The sequence below is a fragment of the Panicum virgatum genome, chromosome 6K (assembly GCF_016808335.1).
Source record: "Panicum virgatum strain AP13 chromosome 6K, P.virgatum_v5, whole genome shotgun sequence".
NCBI classification, from domain to species: Eukaryota; Viridiplantae; Streptophyta; class Magnoliopsida; order Poales; family Poaceae; genus Panicum; species Panicum virgatum.
Window position 1 is genome coordinate 3,898,605 of NC_053141.1, and position 24,277 is coordinate 3,922,881.

The 24,277-nt window shown below is 43.5% G+C and overlaps 3 protein-coding genes across 4 annotated transcripts; 1 reads left to right on the plus strand and 2 right to left on the minus strand.

Annotated features, from left to right (window-relative positions):
* The first annotated feature begins 2,591 nt into the window (after window positions 1-2,591).
* On the plus strand, window positions 2,592-4,790 carry LOC120711309. Of its 2 annotated transcripts, none has more exons than XM_039996780.1 (4): window positions 2,592-2,866; window positions 3,874-4,050; window positions 4,124-4,174; window positions 4,489-4,790. In XM_039996780.1, the coding sequence occupies exons 1-3, from the start codon at window positions 2,614-2,616 to the stop codon at window positions 4,159-4,161; spliced, it is 468 nt and encodes a 155-aa protein (XP_039852714.1). In that variant the 5' UTR covers window positions 2,592-2,613; the 3' UTR covers window positions 4,162-4,174; window positions 4,489-4,790. The 2 variants fall into 2 exon arrangements, with proteins under 2 accessions (XP_039852714.1, XP_039852715.1); XM_039996781.1 differs by having other exon boundaries at window positions 3,874-4,038.
* A 480-nt stretch (window positions 4,791-5,270) lies between these two features.
* LOC120711308 (zinc transport protein ZntB-like) lies at window positions 5,271-7,905 on the minus strand. Its single transcript, XM_039996778.1, has 4 exons — window positions 7,047-7,905; window positions 6,305-6,384; window positions 5,887-6,151; window positions 5,271-5,786 (listed from the first exon to the last, which is right to left on the minus strand). The coding sequence occupies exons 1-4, from the start codon at window positions 7,888-7,890 to the stop codon at window positions 5,533-5,535; spliced, it is 1,443 nt and encodes a 480-aa protein (XP_039852712.1). The 5' UTR covers window positions 7,891-7,905; the 3' UTR covers window positions 5,271-5,532.
* Window positions 7,906-11,156: 3,251 nt separating this feature from the next.
* LOC120711310 (protein LOL4-like) lies at window positions 11,157-13,846 on the minus strand. The gene is made up of 7 exons (XM_039996782.1): window positions 13,716-13,846; window positions 12,936-13,049; window positions 12,727-12,840; window positions 12,469-12,578; window positions 12,303-12,341; window positions 11,807-11,869; window positions 11,157-11,456 (listed from the first exon to the last, which is right to left on the minus strand). Exons 2-7 carry the CDS (start codon window positions 13,045-13,047, stop codon window positions 11,415-11,417), a joined length of 480 nt encoding a protein of 159 aa, XP_039852716.1. The 5' UTR covers window positions 13,048-13,049; window positions 13,716-13,846; the 3' UTR covers window positions 11,157-11,414.
* Between the last annotated feature and the right edge of the window lie 10,431 nt (window positions 13,847-24,277).

The window sequence follows — 24,277 nt, forward strand, 5'->3', positions numbered from 1 at the left end:
TGGCTGCATGTACTACTCCCTCCGTCTCAAAAAAAAAATATAAATCTTATTTCTTGAGAAGTCAAACTATTTTAATTTTAAATAATTTTTTTTAAAAAATCATTAACATTTGTGTCTCCAAATAGATGTAGTATAGAAATATATTACATGATTAATCTAAAGATATTTATATTATAATACAGATATTAATATTATTTTATATAAATTTGGTCAAACTTAAAATTATTTGATTTCTCAGAAAGTGAGATTTATTTTTTTTTATTTCTCCAAATTTTATTAAAAAATAATTTGCTTAAAAAATTACAAACTTGAGATTTCAATTACAGCCTTATTTAGATGCAATCAAAACTATCTTGCGGAACATGCATTGAGAATTAAATCTGAATAAAATAAAAAAATTAATTGCATAGTTTACTTTTAAATTACGAGCTTAATTAGGCCATGATTAGATAATAAATTGCTACAATAAAGTTACAGTAAATATGTGCTAATGATGGATTAATTAGTCTTAATAAATTTATCTTGTAGTTTATGGACGAGTTCAGTAATCAATGTTATGATTAGTCTATATTTAATACTTCAAATATGTAAAGATTTTATTTCAAAAAATTTACACTGCAAGCTTAGAGCTTTACCATATTATCGGTAGCGTCTCCAAGAGCCTAAATATTCTGATTTGGATAGCTTAAAAAGAAACATCCCTAAAAATTGGATCTAACAAGCTCTGTAAGACTGTCTCCTACGATGAGATCCCAAATAGGAAATCTATTATCTGATTTGGATCATGCACAGGGAAAAAAATCCCCATCCAAAATTTACCGTTCTCCAACAAGAAAGACAAATTAGAGAAGCAAATTTTCTCCCCCATCCACCGCCGTGGCACCCTACATCCATTCTTGGTTCGCCCGCCGTCGCCCATGTCCGGCCGCCACGTGCCGCACCTCTGGCTGGCCATGCCGTCGCGCGCTCTTCCTCCCTGGCCGCTCCTCACCGCGCCGCTATGGATCGGCCACCCTGACCGCTCCCCGTCGCGTCGCCGCGGACTCGCTGCCCCGGCCGCGCTGCCATAGACCCGCCACCCTGGCCGCTCCTCGCCGAGCCGCCTTGGACGCGTCGCAGTCCCACCTGCAGTGGCCCACACCATACTGGTGCCACCCACAGACCCACTGGCTACGCCACAGTGTGATGGCACCAGGAGGCAGAAGAGGGGGAAGATGGAGCTCGGTAGTGATGGAAATATAGAGAGTGGTTTGGCTAGGACTGTACTGGAATATAGAGAGGGAACTTTAGCTAATTAGATAGCTAAATGGAAATATAAAAGTGAGATTTGGCTAGTTTTTTGGAGACGCTCTAAGGTTACCAATCTTTTTCTGAGTTTGGACATAAAAATTGGTCAAGTAAGTGCATGAAAAATTCTAACAAAAATATTTGTAACATGTAAGGTTTAAATTTGAAAATACACATGTACAAAAAGGGAAAAAAAGATCTTGATGTCGAACTAGATTTTTGCACGATATGGAAGGCCGGTCTCCGTGAAGTCATTTCTGCCTCCCTCAACTTTGGACCGAATTCGTTTTTCCTCCCTATACGACAAAACCGGTTATTTAGACTCCTCGAACTTACGAAACCATTCGCGCGACCTCCTTTGAACGGTTTCAGGGTGACGTGTCAGCGGTTTTCTCTTTTTCTTTTATATTTATTTTGACTGATTTTTTAAAAAAATCATAAAATAGAAAATCCAATTTTGTTGGACTCCACATGAGTAGATCTATGCAGTGAATATATTATATAGTATACTTTAGTATAATTTTTTTTGCTGTAATTATATATATATATACTTTTCTGTAATTAATTTATAGATATATTTTTCTTTGTTCTAATTATGGTGAATTTTTTATGGTGGGCTAATCTTTATATGGTGGAGCTGTAGTAAAAATTTTATGATTATAGGATCATGTATGACTGAGATATAGATTTATCTATAGATAAATCTATATCTCAGTCATACATGATCCCATAATTATAAAATTTTTACTACAGCTCCACTATATAATGATTAGCCCACTATAAAAATTTTACCATAATTGGACAACGGAAACTGTATCTATAAATTAATTACAGAAAAGTATATATATAAAATTACAGCAAAAAATTTATACTAAAGTATACCATATAATATGTTCACTGTGTAGATCTACTCATGTGGAGTCTAACAAAATTGGATTTTCTATTTTATGATTTTTTTGTGATTTAATATGATTTTTTAAATATTCAGTCAAAATAAATATAAAAGAAAAAGAGAAAACAGCTGCCACGTCACCCTGAAACCGCTCAAAGGAGGTCGCACGAGTCTAAATAACCGGTTTTGTGGTCTAGAGAGGAAAAGCGGATTCGGTCCAAAGTTGAGGGAGGCAGAAATGACTTTTTTGTGAAGTTTTCTACGTGCTTTCTTACGTGGGCCGTCGGGCCGCCCGGAAGTCCAGGAAAGCCCAGGAGAGGAGGTTTCGGCGACGTGGGCCCAACTTTTGGCCCATCTGCGGCCCGCTTCACTAGCCTCCACCACACACACAGTCTCGAGCGGCCGAGCCCACTCGATGGGTCCACCACTCGAAAATGGACGGCGCAGATCTCCCCTCGCCCTCCTCCTCCCCCACCGCCGCCGCCGGCGACAGGCGTCCGGAGGGCGCGGGGGACGGCAGCGGCGCGGATGGCGAGCGGGCCGCGCCCCCGCCGGAGCGGTGCGAGGCGCTGGCCGCGGCGATCGCGTGGGTGCTGGGCGGCGCGCTGCGGGAGCACGAGGCGCGGGCGGCCGCCACCGCCCGGAGCCAGGACGAGGTCGCCGCCGCCGTCGACCGCCTCAACGGAGGTCGGTGAAGTCCCCGCCGCTCCCTCTCTCGCCTTCTCAGTCCCTTCTACTCGCTCGCTGCTGCTGCTGCGTTCGCGTGCGTGGTGGGCGTGTTGTGGTTTAGGGTTCTGAAACTTGTGATGCATTACATTTTGCCTCATTAATGGTTTAGTTATAGCTTAGGTTCATGATGATGCGAAATGAGGATTTAATGGGATTTAAATCGAGTACCGAGTGAGTTTATCTGTGTTTGCACTTTGCCACTTTGGGATCGTAACCATGCACAAGGTGAAGTCAAAATTTGTAATTAGTAACCACGGAAATTAAGCTGCTGCGCTATGGTCTCTCTTGTGCAATATTGCTTATATATTGAGGTATATATGAACCTCATTTGAACCATCCTGTGTAGATTTTTCTTCTTCTTTATATATGGGGTATTTGGATTTGAGAAGGTTTCGGAAGTAAGCTTTGACCATTAATTTCTCTCCTTTTATCCTGTATATTACCAATGGTTAAAAACAAAAATAAATATGGTAGTAAATATATGTGAATGTCACAGGCTACAAAGTTTGACTTCAAATTCTAATACATCCTAGATAAAGAGGAGGCAGTGTGCTGTGAATATATGATTGCAGGAGATTTACTGACTGAACTTCTGCTGTTCTTAGTTACTCTTGCTGACTTAGGCTATCGGATGCTCATTTTGTGGCTATAATGCTTCTGAGTTAATGAATCAATTGATCAATTTGTAAATGCTAGCAGTTAATATATGCAAACATTATCAATAATTTGAGCAACTCAGGGTCTGGACCAGTTTGCCCAAGAAACAATAAAGTTCAAGTTCATCTTTGAGCTATACTTTTACCTGACTATTCTTTGGAGTACTCTCTTTTTTTTTTAACATTTTCTATTTATGTTCTCCCCCCCCCCTGTGATTCTCTTCGAATTTTTCTTATATCAATGCGCTAGACATTTTTTTGTTGAGCAATATTTATGTGCCCCTGGAACTGAGCCTAATGTTTTTGCAGAACTGGACAAGCTATTAGAGAATGCTCCCTCACTGGTAATAATGCAACATTCAGCAAGGATTTCCACTATCCGCAAAAGAATTTCAGCGCTGAACATGCTACTTAAGTCTATACAGCGTCGCATTGATAACATTGATAGAATTATTTCGACTGGTTTGACAAGTGGTACTGCTCATGGTAATAATGTTATCTTCTGATTCTTTGTCTGTGGATGAATCATTATGATGAACACATGGCTTTGTGTTTGCAGAGCATTCATCCCCTGTACAGTTTCAAAGCCTGAAGTGAAGTTGAATCTAAGGTGGACAACTTAGTTTTTCTTTGTGTTATTGCCCATTTATCTGTGCCGGAGTCTTGATAAACCTAAACAAACAGACATCAAGTGCATTGGCTTTCTAGTATTATGCCAGTACTTCTGTAGATGGATAGTTTCTTTTTTTTTTTGGCTAACACTTCATGAGAAATAAAATTAAATCCATAGAGGTGAGGTTTTCCTACATCTGCTGGAAACAGTTAAATACTTGTAAACAGCATAAGAGCAAATCTCCTTTTCTTTTCTACACTTGCACGCTTGTTTGCTTACTTGCATCCTTACACTGTTGCTCTTCATTACAGGCTCTAGAAGAGGAGTTCCAGCGGTGGCCATCAATTATCCACCATTTCTGTGTGGTAGAGTCATCATTCGGGTGCAGGCTTCAGATCAAAGTGAAATCATACGGGGTTGTGCATAGAAATGAGATCTCATAATTTCTATTTCTACTAGAGGTGTATCATTGTACCACTCCATTTCTTTTTTGGAGAGAAATGAAGGTGCTTTTAGCTTTTTATATTTTCCCTTGTACCTGAATATTATGGGGAAATCATATTATCATATTGTTGCCTTTTAGCGATTTGATCAATGCATTCTATTCGTGCTTCTTGAAGTTGTCAAAAACTGGAATCCGTAGTGTTTTTTTCCTACCAGAAATGTTGGTAGATGCCAAATGCGCCATGCACTTTATTATATCTGAAGGTTCCTTCTGGGCAGGTCTGATGGTGTCTTCTAGCCAGGCTCCAAATGTGATATGTCAACATTCGCCTGCGGCAACTTGTTTACTCGTGGATCCAATCAGCACACTTGCATATTCTGGTCGGCACTTCTGGATGTAAACTACTTGCAACTTTCGTTGCTCCCACAATCAACTTGAGAGAAAATAAAGCAAAGACTTATGTTCTGCCGGCATTGTCAATTGCTAGGTATGTAGAACAAACACTCCGTGATCACGAGAGTGCTTAGGCACGGTCGCTAAAAGAAATTTGCTAGGTATGTGCAATCGTGCTGGCGTGCAACAAAAGTGACAAAAACACCAACACGACAGGATTAGCACAACTGGAGAAACAGCAGCCTGGAAGAACAATGGCCAAGCATCATGGGAAAAATGCAAGTCTTCAGAAAAAATAATGTTACAGTGACAGACATGAGCTTTATAGGCTTCCCCAACAGAACAAAGACTACAACAAAAATTAACTAAGCAATGAACAGCATATGAACCTCCAGTGGAGGTTCTTCTTCAATCCTGTACATGTGTTGACTATCTAGGACCTTTTTCCTCTAATTTTACAACATCACTGTCAATAACCTTACTGCTGAGATGAGCACCGCAGTTTGCAACTGTATTGTCATAGGCGCATGTAACCTTCTTTGTGACCTTTGAAGAGTTTCAGGTGCCTTTTGTTCTGAGAATTGCTCCGCTTCAGTTCACGGCGGGTTCTCCATGTAGTCACATGTGAATACAATGAAGGAAACAAGAAACAGAGCAACAGAAGCAGCAGGATCACAACACATATTAGCATTACATTCATGAAGCCGTCTCGGTTTTTAGGGTTCTTGTTCTGCTCAGTCCATGGCACACCGCCAACATTCATCCCGAAAACTAGACAAATTGTGCAAAAATCAGGTAAGTCAGAGCACTCAAACAAAGAAATGAATTGGGGGGAAGTACACATGAATGAGCACCGGCACGAAGAACTTACCTCCTGTGACAATGGATAGAGGAAGGAATACTATGGAGAGAAATGAAAGGTAGTACAAGCTTTTGTTTATCTGCTCTGACTGCCAACTGTCCAGACTAGCCTGGAGCGTTGTCACTCTATTTGTTATGAATCCTAGGTTTTCTTTGAGCCTCCTAAGGCGACCTATCAGATCTTCAAGGGCGGCAATGTCTCCGGATGAGAACCAACTCTTGCTGGCACATTTTTCCTTCACACGGGGGAACACTTGTTCACCGTGAGAAACAACCTACACAAACAAACGAACACAGCAGGATAGCATTGATGTCAAATGGGCTCATTGCAATTTTTTTTACTACAAATCAAACAGTGTAAATTATAACATAGCATCCCAGGATCCCAACATATTTCCCAGAAACTTGAGAAAGAACGCAGAATATACCTGAAGCAGGCGCTGTAAATCAAGATGCATTTTTGGGAATCTCCTGCCATCCAGCAAGAGTTTCCTCATAAAGTGTCCACCTGCAAGCAAGATTCACCGATCATGAAATAAAATTCAAAGTATTTAGTAGAGAGAAAAAGGTGAAAATGCGAAATGGTCGGAGTACTACAACGCAGGCAAAAGGTGAACAAGTCTTTTCTGAAGCAGACAGCAATTACTAGGCATAGGTCACACCGCATTGTAGTGTAGTAGGAGGTTGGAAACTTGGAGCTCATGATCATGTGAAATGGGTCTAATCAGCAAGCACTACTACCACTAGGATCATCATAATTCATGGCATTTCAGGGAAATAGAGTCATTGTCAATGTTACAGTCAGTTCAGGAGTTGCATTCAACCATTCGAAAATGTCTATCTAATTGGTCGCTCTGATGCAAATTCTGACGTATTCCACAAACAATTGAACAAATCTTGCCAATTTTTTTTGACAGAATATCGTCATATGCATCAATCTCTCAATTACTGAACACTAATTAAGAGGATGAGGATCCCACCAATGACCAATCTAATTAGGATCTGAGTTCCTGCAGCATTGCATCAAGAGGTCAACACATTTTGGTCGCCACCAACCACAGAGGCGTAGGTTGGCAGCAAGCGAATACTTTTATCCAGGTGAGGAATGAATGGAATGGAAGCTTTACGCAATTGCCGACCAAGAAAGCAAAGCAACCCCCGACCGCCTACCTCTGTCGAGCTGCAGCTCGACGGCGTCGAGGTCCATCTCGAGGCGCGTGACAATGTCGTGGACATGGTCGACGTGCGTGCCGAGGACGTGCACGAGGAGGTTGGACACCGTCGTGGGCACCGGGTTGTCGGTGTGCGCGCCGTCGGCGTGGTTCATGGCCAGCAGCGACTCGAGCAGCCGCTCCTCGATCACGACGCCGCCGTCGACGGCGCGGCCCCCGCCGTGGCCCTCGTCGGAGAGCGAGGCCGCCACGCCGAGCGGCACCTCGGAGAGGAGCGACGCCGCCGTGGCCCCGAACGCGAGGCGCGGGACGCCGCCGACGGAGACGGTGACGACGGAGCTCTCGGCGACGCGCGCGGCGAGGCGGAGCGCGTACGCGCTGCCGACGGGCCCCGGCGAGCTGACGCGGAGCAGGAGCGCGCCGTCGCCGGCGGAGGCGCAGTGCGCGCCCGTGCCGACGAACGCGAGGATCTCCTGCAGCGTGAGCGGCGGGCAGAGGAGCTCGATCAGCGCCTGCGCGTGGTGGAGCGGCTTCGCCGCCGCGCCCGCGCCGCCGGGGGCCGCGCGGGGGAGCTCGACGTGGTGCCACGTGAACTCCCCCGGCCGCGCCGCCTTTCCCGGCGCGGCCAGGCCCCAGGGCGCCTCGGCGAACCCGCCCTCGCCGTCGAACACGTACGAGTGCCGCGGCACCGCGCCGGACGGCAGCGGCTTGCCGACCGCGGGGGACGGGGACGGGGGCGGCGGGCCACGACGCGGCCGCAGGTGGTTGGAGCCGAAGCCGGCCGCCTCCGCGCGCGGGGAAGGGTCGCCGGCGCCGGCCGCCATTGGCATTGGCATTGGCATGAGCGCCCGCGGAATGCCACGTGAACGGTTTATATCGCAATTCGCGGAAGCCGCAGGGACGCGAACGTAAATTTACGAAACGTGACTGGACCTTTCTGCAAAATTATCCTGACCCTTCGTTCCCCGGGTGTTGCTGGTAAGGGTGTTAAGCGTAACCCGGGGAGGTTAGTTGCTAATACAATAATTTTTATTTTTGTAACCAGGTTAACAGGAATTCTGAAAACTTTAGAGAGAGACAATAATATGGTCTTAGTATAATTATGGCCATGTTTAGTTCTTTTTACATGTAAACGCAAAAAAATTTTTCGAAGGAATCTTGCTAATTTGAAGTACTAAATGAAGTCTATTTACAAAATTTTTTGCACAGATGAGTTGTAAATCGCGAGACGAATCTAATGGTGCTAATTAATCTATGATTAATCAATAATTAGCGGATGATATTGTAGCATCGCTGTTGCAAATCATGGATTAAGTAGGTTCATTAGATTCGTCTCGTGATTTACAGCTCATCCATGTAAAAATTTTTATAAATAGACTTCATTTAGTACTTCAAATTAGCAAAATTTCTTCGCAAAATTTTGTGTTTACGATTTTTTTGCGTTTACGGAGTGGGAACTAAACAGGACCTAAGTTATTTTGTATAAAAACTTTAAGTTAGGGCTGGTACCAGGCAATTAAAATACATTATTTTTTTCTCAGAGCTGGTGTATTGATCTGGGAAGAAGAGGGTACGGTGGGTACTCTTTGCATGGGTTTGACTAATTTGGGAATCTCTCTGGTTTTGGGCCGGATGGAATCAAGCCATCGCGATGCGCAGGTGCTGTCAATTCATTATTAACAAATGCCCAATAAAGTAACATTTTTTTTAGGGCCCGTTTAATTCCCAAAAATTTTCACCCAAAATTTTTCACCTCCCCTTTGAATACATATATGAAGCACTAAATTTAATTAAATAACAAAACTAATTACACAGTTTGGATGTACACGACGAGACGAATCTTTTGAGCCTAATTAGTGCATGATTAGCCATAAGCGCTACAGTAACCCACGTGTGCTAATGGTGCGGTCAAAGGCCTCAAAAGATTCGTCTCGCGGTTTCCAAGCGGGTTCTGAAATTAGTTTTTAAATTAGTGTTCGAAAAATACTCCCGACATCTAGTCAAACATTGACGTGACACCCAAAAATTTTCACTCTAACAAACTAAACGCCCCCTTACTCCTGTTTGATTCATATATGCATGCTGAGTCCAGTCAGTCCTGCTTGCGACAGGGAAAAAAAATACTTCCTCCGTTCCAAATTATAATTTATTTGATTTTTTAAATTTCAATTTTAACCACTCCTATTATTGTAAAAAATTTGTGCAAACAAAATTAACTTTACGTCATTATTAAAAAAAATTATTAATAAGAAAGTGATATTTTACATAAATTTTTGAATAAGACGAGTGATCAAACTTGAGGTAAAAAAATTAAATAAATTATAATTTAGAACGAAGAGAGTAGAGAATAATGGAACAACTAGTTGTACTAGGATTAAACAAATTGCAGCCACATGAGCTAACCATATTTTCGGGATAGAGATATCCATCATTCGTTCAATTCCTTTTAATCTTTTTTTTGTTTTCGTTTCATAGTTTGATTTCCAGCATTATTTTGGATGAAATAATAGATTTCTTGTTTTGAGAGGAAAATTACTACCATATTATTATTTTTTAATTACACAATACAATTCGGATACTCAGATAGTAAGCACACAAACCCTACCACAATGAGTATCTTCGAAGATTGAGCCAATAAATCTTTGAGATTGACAAAGTCACATGGACGTCTCGCTGTCGACGGAAATGACTCCTATCACTAAAAAAGCGCAATGTCATTAAATTCTAGAATATTCAGTCTTACGGAGAGTTGAACCCAGTACCTCAGGTACTGATGAAACTATTGTAATTACTGGTAAGGCCATTTAGTCGTGGGTGACAATATACAAGCCTGCTAGAGATAGAGGCCTGCAAGTACGTCGTGAAGCCTTGTTGAATTTGTTCTAGAATCTCTGGAACACGCAAGCCGAGAAATTAATTTTGACCGTATAAAGTACTAAATGAAGTCTATTTGTAAAATTTCTTTAAAGATGGGTGCAACTTTTCGCGACAAATCTAATGAGGGTAATTAATCGATGATTGGCTACAATAATAGTACAATAACCATCGTCTAATCACGCGGTCAAAAGCCTTCGTCGGTGTTCCTAGCGCAGAAGTTCTGGAGTTAGTTTTGTAAACTGATTTTGTTTGACACCTTAATTAGCGGTCAAAGTCCGTTGCAGAGACTCCAGGGACTAACCAAACAACGCGTTGTTCTTAAAAAAAGGGAAAATTCGATTCATGCCACCACAACTCCGTGAATTTGGGTTTCATGTTGAAAATCATGCCACTCAATGGCATGGATTTCAACATGAAATCTAATTTCAAGAAATTGTAGTGGCATGAATCCAACTAACCCTAAAAAAAAGGAGGACGCGTAGAGCCGTAGAAATGCTTTGGCTTCATTTTGCTTGCAGATTTATGAATCGATAAAAAATGTTGATTTCTGGTTAGTGGCACCCGGCCAGGAGAGAGTGCTCAATTGATCAGCGGGTTCCAAACTGCTATTTACACTAAGGACGTCGGGCATAATGACGTAATAAATGGTAGAAATACTTGAACCCGAGCTACTGATTTTGCATAGGTGCAAAGGTAACAAAAAAATCGCGCTCATTGGGAATATAGTTTTACCCAATAACGATTTTTTTTCAAACATGGTTTTCATGTGATAATTACATTTTTAAGGACATGTATTTCATTATTTCCTTGCAATGGGAGTACTACAATATTCCTTGTGGTGACAAAAACTCGTGTGGCAACAAACTAATATATTTGTTAATAATAAAATAAAGGGAAAAGTCTATTGCTCGCTTGACTACTAAACAAAATAATCGCGCCTTCACTGTAGTGGAGGGCGGTCCGACCGGTATGCCTCTGTGCCCTCGCGTCCAGTGACGCAGGGCCTACTCTGGCCTCTGGCTCTTTATAAAATAGTCATTTCTCTTTAAATTTAAAATTTGTTGACTTCTCGAAATGCGAGATGAACACTTATTTTAGGACGGAGGGAGTATATCCTTTTGCCACAAAGCAGTTGTCTCCATTTTCCAACTGAAGAATCGGAATTCACAAAGCGCGCGAGAGAGTGCAAAGCCGACTCAACGTGTCCAAGCTTGGTAGGGCAAGAATAAAATTTCTCAGGGAACACAATGCTTCGCTCCTTTCCATTCCTTTTTGGCTTGGAGTACAATAGTACATAGGCTAGCACACACGGCTAGCATATTTACATTTTCAGATCTTTTGCTGCTCAACTGTTACATAATTTTTTTTATATCAAGCTTCAAAACACACTTGATTTCACATTAGTTTGATGAAGATGATAGTTGTACATGTCCATCACCAAGGGTTTAATCAGTAGATCCCTGGGATGATGCCGCGGAGGAGTTCTTGGTCATCTTTTCCATGAGGTGACACCAACGGCGACATTGCTCACCTGCATCAGGACAAACAAAACAGTCAACTCAGGTTGATAGTTCATGGTTCACTTGCTGGACTTGATAGAGATAGAAAAACGAATTACGGTCAGAGTGTTAGAGATAAGGCCGTGTTTAGTTTGCAAAAAATAGGGTGAAAAGTTACTGTAGCATGTTTCGTTGTTACTTGACAAATAATGTCCAATCATGAACTAATTAGGATTAAAAGATTCATCTCGTGCTAATCAGTTAGACTGTGTAATTAGTTATTTTTTTCAACTACATTTAATGCTTCATGCATGTGTCGAAAGATTTGATGTGACGGGTACTGTAGCAAAAATTTTGGGAACTAAACGGGGCCTAAGCTCACCAGTTTGCCCTTTTCATCCAGCGTCTTAGGATTCTCCACCAGAACCGTCTGGGGCCGAGCATCCTGCAAGCAGGAACATGAAAGTTCAGCGAATAAAGCCCGTGCCATCATCGTCGAACATTTGACATCAGTCTAGCTAGATTCAGACTGTATGCTTAAACCCCAATGGACCAGCGATTTCATCCCGATACTAGACATGCATGGTCCAGAGGATTTCGAGCGAAAAATCTGAGCATCCAGTGTGCTAATCATTGCTACTTGCCTACCGAGGAACTGATTCCTTTGAAACCATGGAGCAAGCTGAACCTACCAATGTTGTGATCTTTTGGGGAGGACAACCCTATTGGTTGACGCAACAAAAAGGGAAGGTTGCGTTGCGATCATTGATTGCTCCATAGGTTTCTTGATGCAAGCAGTATTGCCCCCCTAGATTTTGCCCTATTGCGGAAGAGAATTGCAGTGACCACTGAAACTTGGAAAAGCCAGGAGAACATACTGATGGTGCTGGCCGTGCAGAGCCACCAGAGTTGTTGTTCTGCAGAGATGTTGCGAATGGAGCATGATGAGTCTCGTTATATATCGATCGGCATGCGCAACGACGATGGTATAGTGTAACAGATTCAGTTCAGCAATGAGCAAAGATTACTAGGTTTGCAACGTACCCTGACAGGATTGACGCAGCGACATGTTGGGCATCCGACAGTGGAGGCTCCCGGTGGGTACGCCAGAGTAGTCCGGCAATGCCCGCACGACAGGTGACCAATCTGGTTCGCTGCTTCACAATCAGGAGCAGAAACCTTCTGTCAGTTGGACTGAATTTGAAGCTTATTGTTAGTTTAATTTGTTACTGTTTGCATCGTCGGCCACTCTAAGCCTGAAAGATGATGGTTCTTTGCAGGGTGGCAGTGAGGAGGTTTTACCTGATCTTGTCGAGTTGACCCTGCCGCAGTGCGGGCAGCGAATGTTGGCGGCGCCGCGGTTGTACACGAGCATGGTGAAGCAGCCGCCGCAGACGAGTTCAGACATCTCTGATCCTGCAGGAATGTATCGTTGGCTGTTAGCTTTTGCTGTGAGAACTGAAGTGGATTTCGATGCCAGCAATGACATCTACAGTGTACGAACTGTGCACCTGACGGGTTGGCGGCGGTAAAAGTGCTGCAGCTTGGGCAGCAGACGCCGGTGGCTCCCCTGCGGTACTGAAGAACACGCTTGCAGCCGCTGCAGATCAGCTGGTCCTGCATACCTGCAATCGGAACTTGGTTGGGTTAGGATCATACCACTAGCTTCATTCCAAGTTTCAAATTCGAATTCAGGCTCCGAGAGGCTAGCTAATACGCATATATGCACAGGACAGAAAGCTGTTTCAAACAACAGGGAACTACTACTGCAGCGAGCTGTACTGCATTTGAGAAGCCAGGTTTTATCTGTTGGAAGGCAAATGAAGGGCTTGTGCCGGCGGTCACACATTTCGCCGGCAAATTCAGGAGCCGGTCGATCAGGCCACGCAGGCAATGTCCATGCTCCAGCGGGCGGCGGCGACGCACTGGTTATGAGCGGTGATTTTGTTATCTCCGGCGAGATGCATGGGGAAGAAAATGAGTAGATTAGTCAAGCTCGCGGGACCCACAGATCTCGGTCAGTGTGCTAAAGTGAACCGGTGAAGGAGCTGCCGTCTACAACACCATGAGCTGGCAGCCAGAAGAACCAGCGAGGCGCAAGCAAGCTAGCTGCGGGATCGACAGCTTGTTCCGCAACGTCCGCCAAGGATTAGTCACCCACATGATTGAACTTGCGGACAGCCACGAACCCGCAACAAATTGATTGCCCCCCCCCCCCCCTACACATTATTGACAATCTATTCTATCCGTAGTTGCTCAAGAACCCAATGAAATAAAGAACATTGATTTACCAAGGCAAGAAGCCCGATCGAGAAGGATGTGGTCGAACGCAACGAGACAAGGGAAGAAGCTCTGGAGAGTGAGAAGCTGGAGGAGAGAGAGAGAGAGGGAGGGAGGGAGGGAGATGAGTTTGATGGATGAGGGCTGTGGAGCTCCACGTCCCAGTGGGGCAAGATTTAAGGGCGATGGGCGCGAGGGGAGAGATTCTCTTCTCCGGGGATAAATTCGCTCCGGCCGGGGAAGGAATTAATCCGCGCAAAGAAATCGACGTCGGCGCGATGATGAGTGGATGGGCGATGATGCGTGGGACGGATGCCTTTCGGATATGGCCGAATTCCCGCGCCGGCCTTCTTCCTCCTCCCTCTCTCCCTCCATCGAATCTTCTCTCTCTCTCTCTCTCTCTCTCTGCTTAGCTTGGCGCCAATAATAATTCTTTCTTTTAGCAAACACCTGTTTATTATTCGATCGGAGGTGGATTCGATTCTGATTTGTCAAGGCTGGCGACAAGTGTGCTGGCCTGTAATATTGCAGTTTGGAATTGCGGTTTGAGTTCCGCCATGGAGCGCCTTCCAACTACCTTCGGAGACGACGACCGGCCGGCCTTTCCGTTGCAACTTTGCAAGCCGTACCTAGGCGTGCGTAACCGCCCAAATCTCACGTACCTACGTACCACTCTCTTTCCTTCTCTCTTAAAAAAAATGTACTCGCTCACCACTGTAAACACACGTCGCACATGTGTATCCGTAATTCCGTATCTCTCTGGATCATTTTGAGAGACTGGATAGATAGATCTTTAAGATTGAAAGAGTCATCATCACTTACGTAAGTCCAATTTACATCCTCAAACTATCGTAAAAGTTCGATTTTCAATCTTTCTATATACCTATACTAAAGCGAAGCGAGTAAGGTTTTTACCTAAATTTTTTATTTGATCCGTCTAAATTTTTGGTTTGGTCCACTTTGTGTCATTGACAGGTGGGCCATAGTCCATCCCATATGTGAGTCGAACCAGCCCTACGTCCATGACTTGATCACGTAGATCGAATTAACCCACGGGCTACTATACGTATTCGATACTTAACCAACTTTGCCGTTGCAACGCATGGGCATGTTTGCCTAGTAACTACAAAATTAGATAACAAAGGTTTTCCACCTGTCCAAGAGACTAGCCAAATAACTCCACTAGACAAATTTTAGCTACTAAACACCACAATACTATCCAACTAGCCAAGCTATCTGTCTCTCTAAATTAGCCCACTTGCTAGCCAACTTGGCTAGCCAGTCCGGCTAGCCAAATTAGCTGGTATGGCCCTACATGCGCAGAGGGAGAGTTGCATGTAGTTGTTGGGGGTTTGGAGTGTGGAATATGGAGAGTCTGTTAGAGTGAGATGCTCAATATGAATTGAAATGCTTGCCCATGTTTTAAAAGTGTATTCCGTCTCAAATAAATACCAACAGCACACTGTCCATCATGGTCTTAACATAGCTTGTACCCCTAAGCCCTAACATTCCTACCACGTAGATGCCTTTATCATGGGTTGTTCACTTGTTCTTGGTGCCTTCTGCATTAATTTTGTTCTCACATACTTGCATTCTCTAGGGTGCCCCAGCCCATAATTGTAGGATGACGATCCCTTTGGTGCTGCTGCCAGACCGCCATCTTTCTTCTATCTCCAGAGGAGACGATGATCTGGAGTACGATCATAAAGCCCAGTCCCCAGCGGCCAGCCCTGATGAGATGCTCTGGTTATCTATCCTAGATCCCCTTTTGATTAAGCATCACAAGCTTTTTGATCCACAAATGGTCAAGTTGCAGGTCTAGATTGATCTCGTCGACAACAAAAACTTGAGTTGTGCCATTCAACACCATGAATACAAGCCGCGTTGTTTGATCATGACACGAGCGCTATGTCTCCTCTTCAAGTTTCACACTAATATATTTTTTAGATAATGGAATATTCCGGCCTCTACGGTTTAGCGTACATACTCTTCACGCCAATATATGCGGGAGGTAAGGAAGCCGAGCTTGAGCCAGCCTACTCTACATCTCCACCTTCCTAGGTCAAAGCCCACTCCAACGTATACCTTGAGCATAGATCTTGAGTTTAATTTGCTTCGATGAAGTTGAACAATTATACTTCCATGTGAAAAAAACCTTGTACAAAATCTCAAGCAAATTAAAGTCAGCTCACATAAGTAAGAGAGCTACACTACCTCACTACACCTGTCAACATTGGAAGGGTCAAATCGAGATTGACAGTCATTTCATACGCCTTGCTATCGATAGGCACGCCACTTATCACCGAAGAAATTACCGTATCGGTAGAAACACAAAATGTCAAACTAGGATTTCATTCCTAACGGTTAAAGGTTCAGTCATCGTCTCTGCTAACCATCCAACTAACCGATGCTTCATTCTCGACATACCTCCATTCTTAACGCAGATCTTCTCTTCTTGAATGTCGTGTGATCAGTAATCACCTCACTCAACAGTTATTGGTTCCACCCATATGAATAAGAGCATATGACGTGGCAACCATACACCATCGAATCACTTGCGAGGAAGAAGAAAAGATCTGACCAATAATGTTGGCAAAGGCCGTTGCAGTGCTGGTAACGAATTGAACAGCACCAGTTAGTTACAGATTCTCTCTCCATGGGAGGCGTCGCCGTTGATGCATCTTTCCTAGTCAGACCACCACTGCTGTATATAGCAGCCGCCACGTGGAAGTGTGATGCTTCATACAGTCATGCCACGTCAGCGTTTCTACAGGAGGCTGACACGTCCCGCGTCAAATCATCAGCTCAATGTCAAAGGGAATACTTCTACAGGAGGCTGGCACGTGGATGGCTGCCATGGCATGGCCTTTCTATCGGCATCCCCCTCTTCAATAACAGGCAGAGCTCAAGGCGCTGCAAGCATCACTTTGCACAGCAGATAAACCTAAAAGTCAAAACAAATTAACAAAAAAATTAAGATAATAAGCTTCCCTCAGAAAAAGGTTAACAACAATAATGTCAATTAAATTAGTATTTTTTAGGATAATTAAATTAGTATTTGATACATAGAGAATGACCTTTTCCACCCAAGTGATCAACTGATCATGATAAATTCTTTGGGCGATAATGCCCATTGATCTTGATGTTTCTTGTTCAGAGCTAGAGAGAGATGCCATCTCAAATAAAGTTAATCTTGCGACAATTCGAAAATGATGCATATCAGATTCACTCACTTTTGTGGGTCCTGGAATCACATACATGTCAAACTCACTCTCTATACTTGCATTCTTTTGGGGTGCATCATCTTTTATTTGTCACTGTTTTTTTTCTTTAAAAAAATCCTCCGTATAATTTGTCGCCACTCACACTCCCCTCAAGAATCTTGTGTATACAGATAGATACTGCATGTCTATGGACAGGTGAATCTGATCATTTTTTGACCCAAAACTCACACCAACAGGCTCACAAAGAAAAAGCTTTCTACTACCTAGCAGATGCAAAAATACGTCTTCTCTGCAGCATGATGCATCCAAGTATAAAGTTGCCATTCGTACATGCTGGTCTGGATGACTGGATAAGCTGAGCCGTGTACGCGTCTTTGTTGGAAGTTGGGACACCACGTAGCAATTCTTATCGCCAATGTTATCCTCTGATGCTCTTTGGCTAGCTTGCATTGCATGCTGCCCTGGCTTTCGAGATTATTGATATTCTCTCGCTATCTCTCACATCCATCCCTAGCTGCATTTCCTGCACAAGGCCAGCTACAGCAGCAATCTATTATTGGCTACACAGAGTTCAGATATTTCATCTTACGAGCCATGCATGAACCTAGCTAGCCAGGATAATTGCTATATGACAGACAAACGGAACGTTTAATTCGAACGGATTTATTGTAGCGAAAGAAGTAGATAGAGCTTTCATTATCTCAACTCATCCTATTTTAAATTAGGTCGTTTTAGTTTTGTGCTAAGTCAAACTTCTCTAATTTTTATCAAATTTATAGTAAATACATCATCTACAATTATTAGATTAATTCTCTATTAAATTCACCAAGAAATATTTCTTGATAGTACATTTTATTTAATATTGTAGATGTTAATATATATTTTATTGACTTTGGATAAAATCAAAAAATGACCTACATAGCTGACATTTATACCGCTGCTGGCCCAAAATAGGGATGTGCCATGTGTGTAGTCAAAACTTTAATTTGTCCATTTTATAAACGTATATAAGCTTTGCCACATCAAAATGGTATCGGTAGAGCTTCTCGATCGATTCCTAACAAAATACTCCAATTGGTATTATACTTTAATTTATTTTGGGTACCGTATGCTTACAAAAAGTAATAATGGTCAAAGATTCTTCCAAAGACTACTTGATTTGCTAACTCAGCTCTACACGAAAGCAAAACGGACCAAATGTAGTATTGATTATCTCTACTTATTTTCATCCGGAGAGATGGTTTATGAAGAGTTCATGCATGTCAATTATAATCTTTGGCAGTTCACAATTTTCTGTGGTAGAAATGACATTATAACTTTATTCGGCCGGAGGTCAGCCAACCAGCCAGCAGTGTTTTTCTCTCACACCAAATCAGCACCAGCCATCAGCCACTAGCCAGACAGCAGTACTTTTCTCTCATAAGTTATAACAAATCAGCACCAGCCACCAGCCACAGCCAGCTGAACAGATGCATTCTTAGCCGCCACTTGGTTTCTCTAATAATATAATACCCTAGTTTCTTTAGGCAGGCATTACATTAATATGCTCATGCACCCAAGTGGAAGGAGAAATATGTCTAAGGTTTTGTTAGTAGAATATGCAAATGTTCCACAATTTTCTTTATGAGGTAAAGGAATATGCTGTCTACTAGGCTAGCATATAGCATACTAATGCCTAAAGTAGAAAAGCGCGCACACAGATTGCCCAAGAAAAAGAACATAGAATTTCAAGGGATGCGAATGTTGTGAATGATTGAATTTCAAAAAAACTTTTGTGCATGCCACCCCCACTTTCTTCTTATTTCACTAGTGAGATCTGAGCAAACTAATATTTACTGCCTCGGAAAATCTTAGTCCTCAACTTACTAAGCTAGACCAATGTACTCGGATATATAATGTGCATAACACTACTATAAAAATAATTTTTAGGAGCGCCCACTTTTTTGTCTAGGGGGGCCTAAAAGGTAACCCGCTCCTACAAAATGAACAGGTTACTGTAGCTTCCGAGCCGCATCCGGAAATGCATTTTAGGGGTGGGTGATGGCGTCACCCATCCATGAAAATCCACCATTTTTAAGGGCAGGTGACACCTGACGCTATCACCCGTCCCTAGAAATGGCCACCATTTTTAGGGGTTAGTAGACCTGATCATGGGCCGCCCAAAAAGAACTCGACCCGACCTGTCCTAACCTGATGAATGGATGGGCCAGGTTCAGGCCGAAATTTTTGACCCAAAACCTGAAAAAGCCTGACCCAACCTGACCAAAACTATACATGAAAAATCAGATTTTATCTGACCCGACCCGACCATGTGCTAGGTCGGGACCGGGCCAAAAAATCTGACCCGTTGATTCCTTTTGACTTGACCTGAATCCGGCCCGAAGGATGATCAGGTCTAGAGGCGGGTGATGGCGTCACCCACCCCTAAAAATGCATTTCCAGGGAGGGTGACAGCACGACCAGCCCCTACAAACGATCACACGCGAATAAATTTATAACTTATTCATATGATCTCGGATAAAGTCAAATTTTACACTGAAATTGTAAGAGGTTGGCGAGAACTAAAATTTTATAGTTGATAACTTTAATTTGAGGTCATTTAATAGTCCAAAAAAATATTACAAGTTCTCCAATTTTAAAATCTATAAATTGGCATGATGTCATACTTTAAATGCACCTTTTAATCATAGAACATTCAAAACATTATGCATAAAGTTCGATGTACATTCTCCATAAACTCATTGACTCCCCAGGCCCACACGAATATCTAGAAGTTGATTAAGCATTCACAGCATAAAAATGGCATGGACGATAAAAGACTGGAGTCCTTGTGTAAACAAGCACACCCACACTCCTGCTATGAGCCTTCAAGAGGCCGACGAAGTCACCATAAGGGTCTCATTGTTGACAGGCACATTACCAACCACTAAAAAACATAACACCATTAATTATTCCCATATAAATCAAGAAAAATACAAGCATCATGTTGATGGATAGATTCTACCATAAGGACCAAAAAAAATTGATATGTCCTCTGCATAGTTGCAGTTGCCACGATTTTGTGCAAGGAATGGACATTGCGACGAAACTTTAAAAGAACAAGATTGATTGGTGCTTGCATGCCAAATGAAATGAGTGACTGAGAAGCAAAGAATATGAATTGTACCTGCATGCTGCATCCCAACAACAATATCTGAGAAAATTATGATATCGCGATCCAAAGTGGCCGAAAGGCTAAACATCGAGGGCCATTCCATCCCCATTCCCAAATCACTTCCTTCATTCCTTTCTCTCTGAGGAATCCAATCACCTCGATCAATCAAGAAGCTGAAAGTTCTCTGTCATCGTCGTCTCAACCTCTGCTTGCTTTTAATTTTCTACGGTCTATAGGAGCTAGGTATACTAGGTAGAGAGAAGATTAGTGCCCTAATTTGACAGACGAGTAGACATTCAGACAAGCTACAAGTGCGCATCGAACAGGGCCGTGCCGGCATAAATCGGGGCCTGTGCGAAATTCTAAAGTGATGTCTACTAGACTAATCATCCTTATATTTTTGGTTGCCAGAATCATATTTTCTAGATCGATTTGCAAAAAATATGGCTTCAATCGATCGTTTTCTAACATAAAAGATGAAAGAACAAAATTATAATTAATCCATTAAAGACTCAAAGGATACAAGTATATATGTATATCAATACAGTTGGGGAATTAAAAGAAATATCTATTTACCTTCTCCTTAAACCAGTCAATTGTGTGAAGAGTTGAAATTGCCGACCTGTCATTGCTGAATTCTCCGCCTGCCCTGGGGCCGCCGGCCGGCTGCTGCACCGCGTCGCCGTCGCGAACTCGCGATCATGGCCTCGGCGGTGACACAGTGTTGCCTGCCCTGCCGTCTGGCATCTGCCTCGACAGCTCGGCCCTTGGTGTCGTGACTCGTGAAAAACAAGAACTGAAGATGAATCGGCACAGGATTAGAGGAAGACGTCACGGCAACTAAGCTGGCGGGCGGCGGGCGTCAGGACTCCTCAGTGTTGCGGGCCTTTTTGTTTTGTGCAGGGCAGGGGCGTGGCATGCGTCCGTTTCACCATTTGCATTAGGACCGGCTAACTAGGAAGGATGCATGGAGTTAATGGGCTGCTACAAATTCTGGTGCCCAAAAAAATGGGGGCACTGTGCAGCCGCACGCCCCTGGGCACGGGCCTGGCATCGAACAAGCTAGCTAAGAGCATACAATACCTTGGGCGATGGAAGTTTTCAAGCATGTGAAACACGATCCCAAACACTGTAGAAATTGCGACTTGTTGCATGGGATACATGCATGGGAGCAATTAATTTATATATTATAGCTAGGAGAAAGCCACGATTTGATTCACTCGATTGCTTTAAATTGCTACTCTTTGAAAGAGTAGCTAGGCCCTGAAGTCTAGATAGGTTGCTTGGGTGTCGGTCATGCATGTAATCTTTTTCTTTTTGACGAAAATATGTGTGTTGCACATGCTTCTTGCCCAAAGAAAAAAAGAGTGAGAGAATCTAACTAGCTAGTTGGTCTGTCCGTCCATTTAAAAAAAACAATACGGTTCAGAATGTGTAGGCAAACTTTACGGATACTTAACTTAGGTTTGGGTACAAATGAAAAGGGTGGTGTATAATTCCCTTGGTTTTCTAAGTGTCTGACACCGGCATCTGACCATTGATATAGCTTAAAAATTTAGTGCAAATATGCGAAAATATAAGCATGCTTAAAGTACCTTCAAATGATTGATAAAACAAGTCAAAAAATTATACTTACATAGTTTCTTTAATAAGAAAAATGTGAAACGTCGTCGTGCATAAAAGTCATCGATCAGTTTTAAGAACTTTTGTGAAGGGAGTATTTTTTTAGAGAAAAATAATACTACCATATTACTATATAAGTAGTCAAAGTTGCATTGATGTTGACACAAAATTCGATCAAACATCGCAACAATAGAACGTGTGGATAGCAAACTGACCAATCTGTTGAGAGGTATTTGGGAAAAATCGACCCAACAGTTTTCTAGCTAGAAACCGGACTTGGAATTCTTTAGTTTCGTCGTATTGCTTGCTCAAGATCGGGATTGCTCACACTTCCATGGTGGAGGGCAGCTGCTAGGTTTGTGAGCAAACCAGCAGATGGAAGCAACACACTTTTATGGCAAAAGATAGACAGTTTACAAGCATACTAGCAAAGCTTGGCAATGGTGGAGCACAATTTATGATTTGAAACAATTGCATTATATTTGGATGCGTGTCCAAATATTCATTAATCATCGCACTATCGCCATATATGAGAGAGAGAGAGAGGTCATTTGGTGCCATGTGTAAAATGAGCATAATTGTAGTAAAGCAATGCAACTTTTACTTGTGTGCATCGGCTTACCACATTTCGACACAACTTATTGCAGAAGTGTCGGTACCTCTGGACTATGGTACCCCCTCTTGCTATGTCTAGGTACCCCCTCTTGCTGTGTCTAGGCGAGAGCCTCGTAGTTATCATTGACTACGCGCTGGAAGCCTGAGCAGCCGGACTCCCACGGTCCGAAGTCCTTCTCACCTGGTCAGCGGCCCCAGGCCCATACCTTGCTAGGGAAGGGTCTGGTGACGCCGCGTGTCTCGGAGAAGGGAGCGCTCAGCCAAAATAGCCGGGGGCCCCGGACCTCCCACGGGGTCCCGGACCCCCATATACTATCCGGACCCCTCAGCGGGGAGGGAACAGACACTCCGCCTGGGGCAGGTCCGGAGCCGCCACGTGTCCGCAGGCGCAGGCACGCGCGTGGCCGTGAAGCTTCCTCGGGAAGACTTGCCCACCTACCGCATTCAATACGGGAGACGTAAGTACGCTCTGCCATAGCAGAGCCCGAGACGACTTTTGCCAGGCTGCACTGTTGATCGCGCGTTACCAAGGCACACAGTGCAGCCGCTGGCGCCGCCCACGCCACGCATGTCAGTCTGCTACGCCAGTTGGACATGACGGCTCGCCTTCGCCCATCATGACGCCTACGCGGTAGACCCAACAGTCTACGCCATAACCTACACTATCTCAACGGGCGCCTCGCCGACGGGACAGCTGAATCCACTCCTCGGTCAGAGAGTCCACAGGGCGATGAAGCGTATCCTGGGAGAGATTCTCAACCACTGTAGCAACATTAATGCCTTCTGCGCAGTATACTATACATCCGCGTTGGACCCACCTGTCGGGGTCTCAACACCTGTGTACGCGTCCCCTTGGGCTATAAAAGAGAGACACCCGTTAGAGAAAGGTCAGGCCGAAGAAGACCCGGCAGAGGCCAGTACCCAGCCTGGGCAGAGGAGAGATTCATTCATATGCAAGAGCAATACAACTCACAGTGGATGTAGGGTATTACTGTGGCAGTACTGCTCAAATTAATCCGGCTCAAGTGCGCCAACCATCACCTTAAAAGTAATCCCGGCTAACACGCACTTCAAACGGAGTAATCCGGCAGGGCTGTCGGGTAAAGTCCCGAAGAATCCACCTGAGCGTCGATCGAATCCAAAGCTTACATGCAACCCACACGAAGGTGAGTCCAGAGAGTACAACATTTCACAGATACATTACATTACAGAGTCTTAATTATTACAAACCAAGTTCGAAATCTCCGAAAGATACTTGAAGTTCAAATTGAAAGTAGTTCAGAGTTCACTGCAGCGGAAATAAAGCGAGTACTAGACGACGATATAAGATGTCATGATGAAGCCCGTATATGACATCACTCGGCATTGTCATCGTTAGCCGGAGTTGTATCCCACTCCACCGACCAACCAGGAGGTAAAACACACGGCCAGGTCAAACTAGCTATCTGATCTTCAAACGTATCACCTGAAAACAAAGTGGAGCCACAAGCAAGGCTGAGTATTCTAATACTCAGCAAGGCTTACCCGACTAGGATATATTTAACCCTCTAACTAGACATGCAAGACTTTTGGCTTGAGGGGTTTGTTTTTTGCCGAAAAGCAATAAAGAGTAAGTCCTTATTTTCCAATTTTAGCTTTCAAATTCTAGTTTGATTAACCATTCTACATTAGCATCTATCCAATAGCATGCATGGTGAAAGACAATTACTTTTCATCATTCAACCATATTCCTCATAATCAATGTTCCACTTCTTACTCTATGTGGCAAAAGGATTAAGCAGTCTCAATATCCGTGAGAGACGGACGATTCGAATCGAATTTGTTAACCTGGCCAGGCAGACCTAAACACACGCATGAGAATGAAATCACCGACGCGACTTTTCCCCTTTTTCCCCGGGCATGGAACAGGCCCACCGCCCTAGGGTGCCCTGCACCCGTGCGTGACCAAAGACCAGAT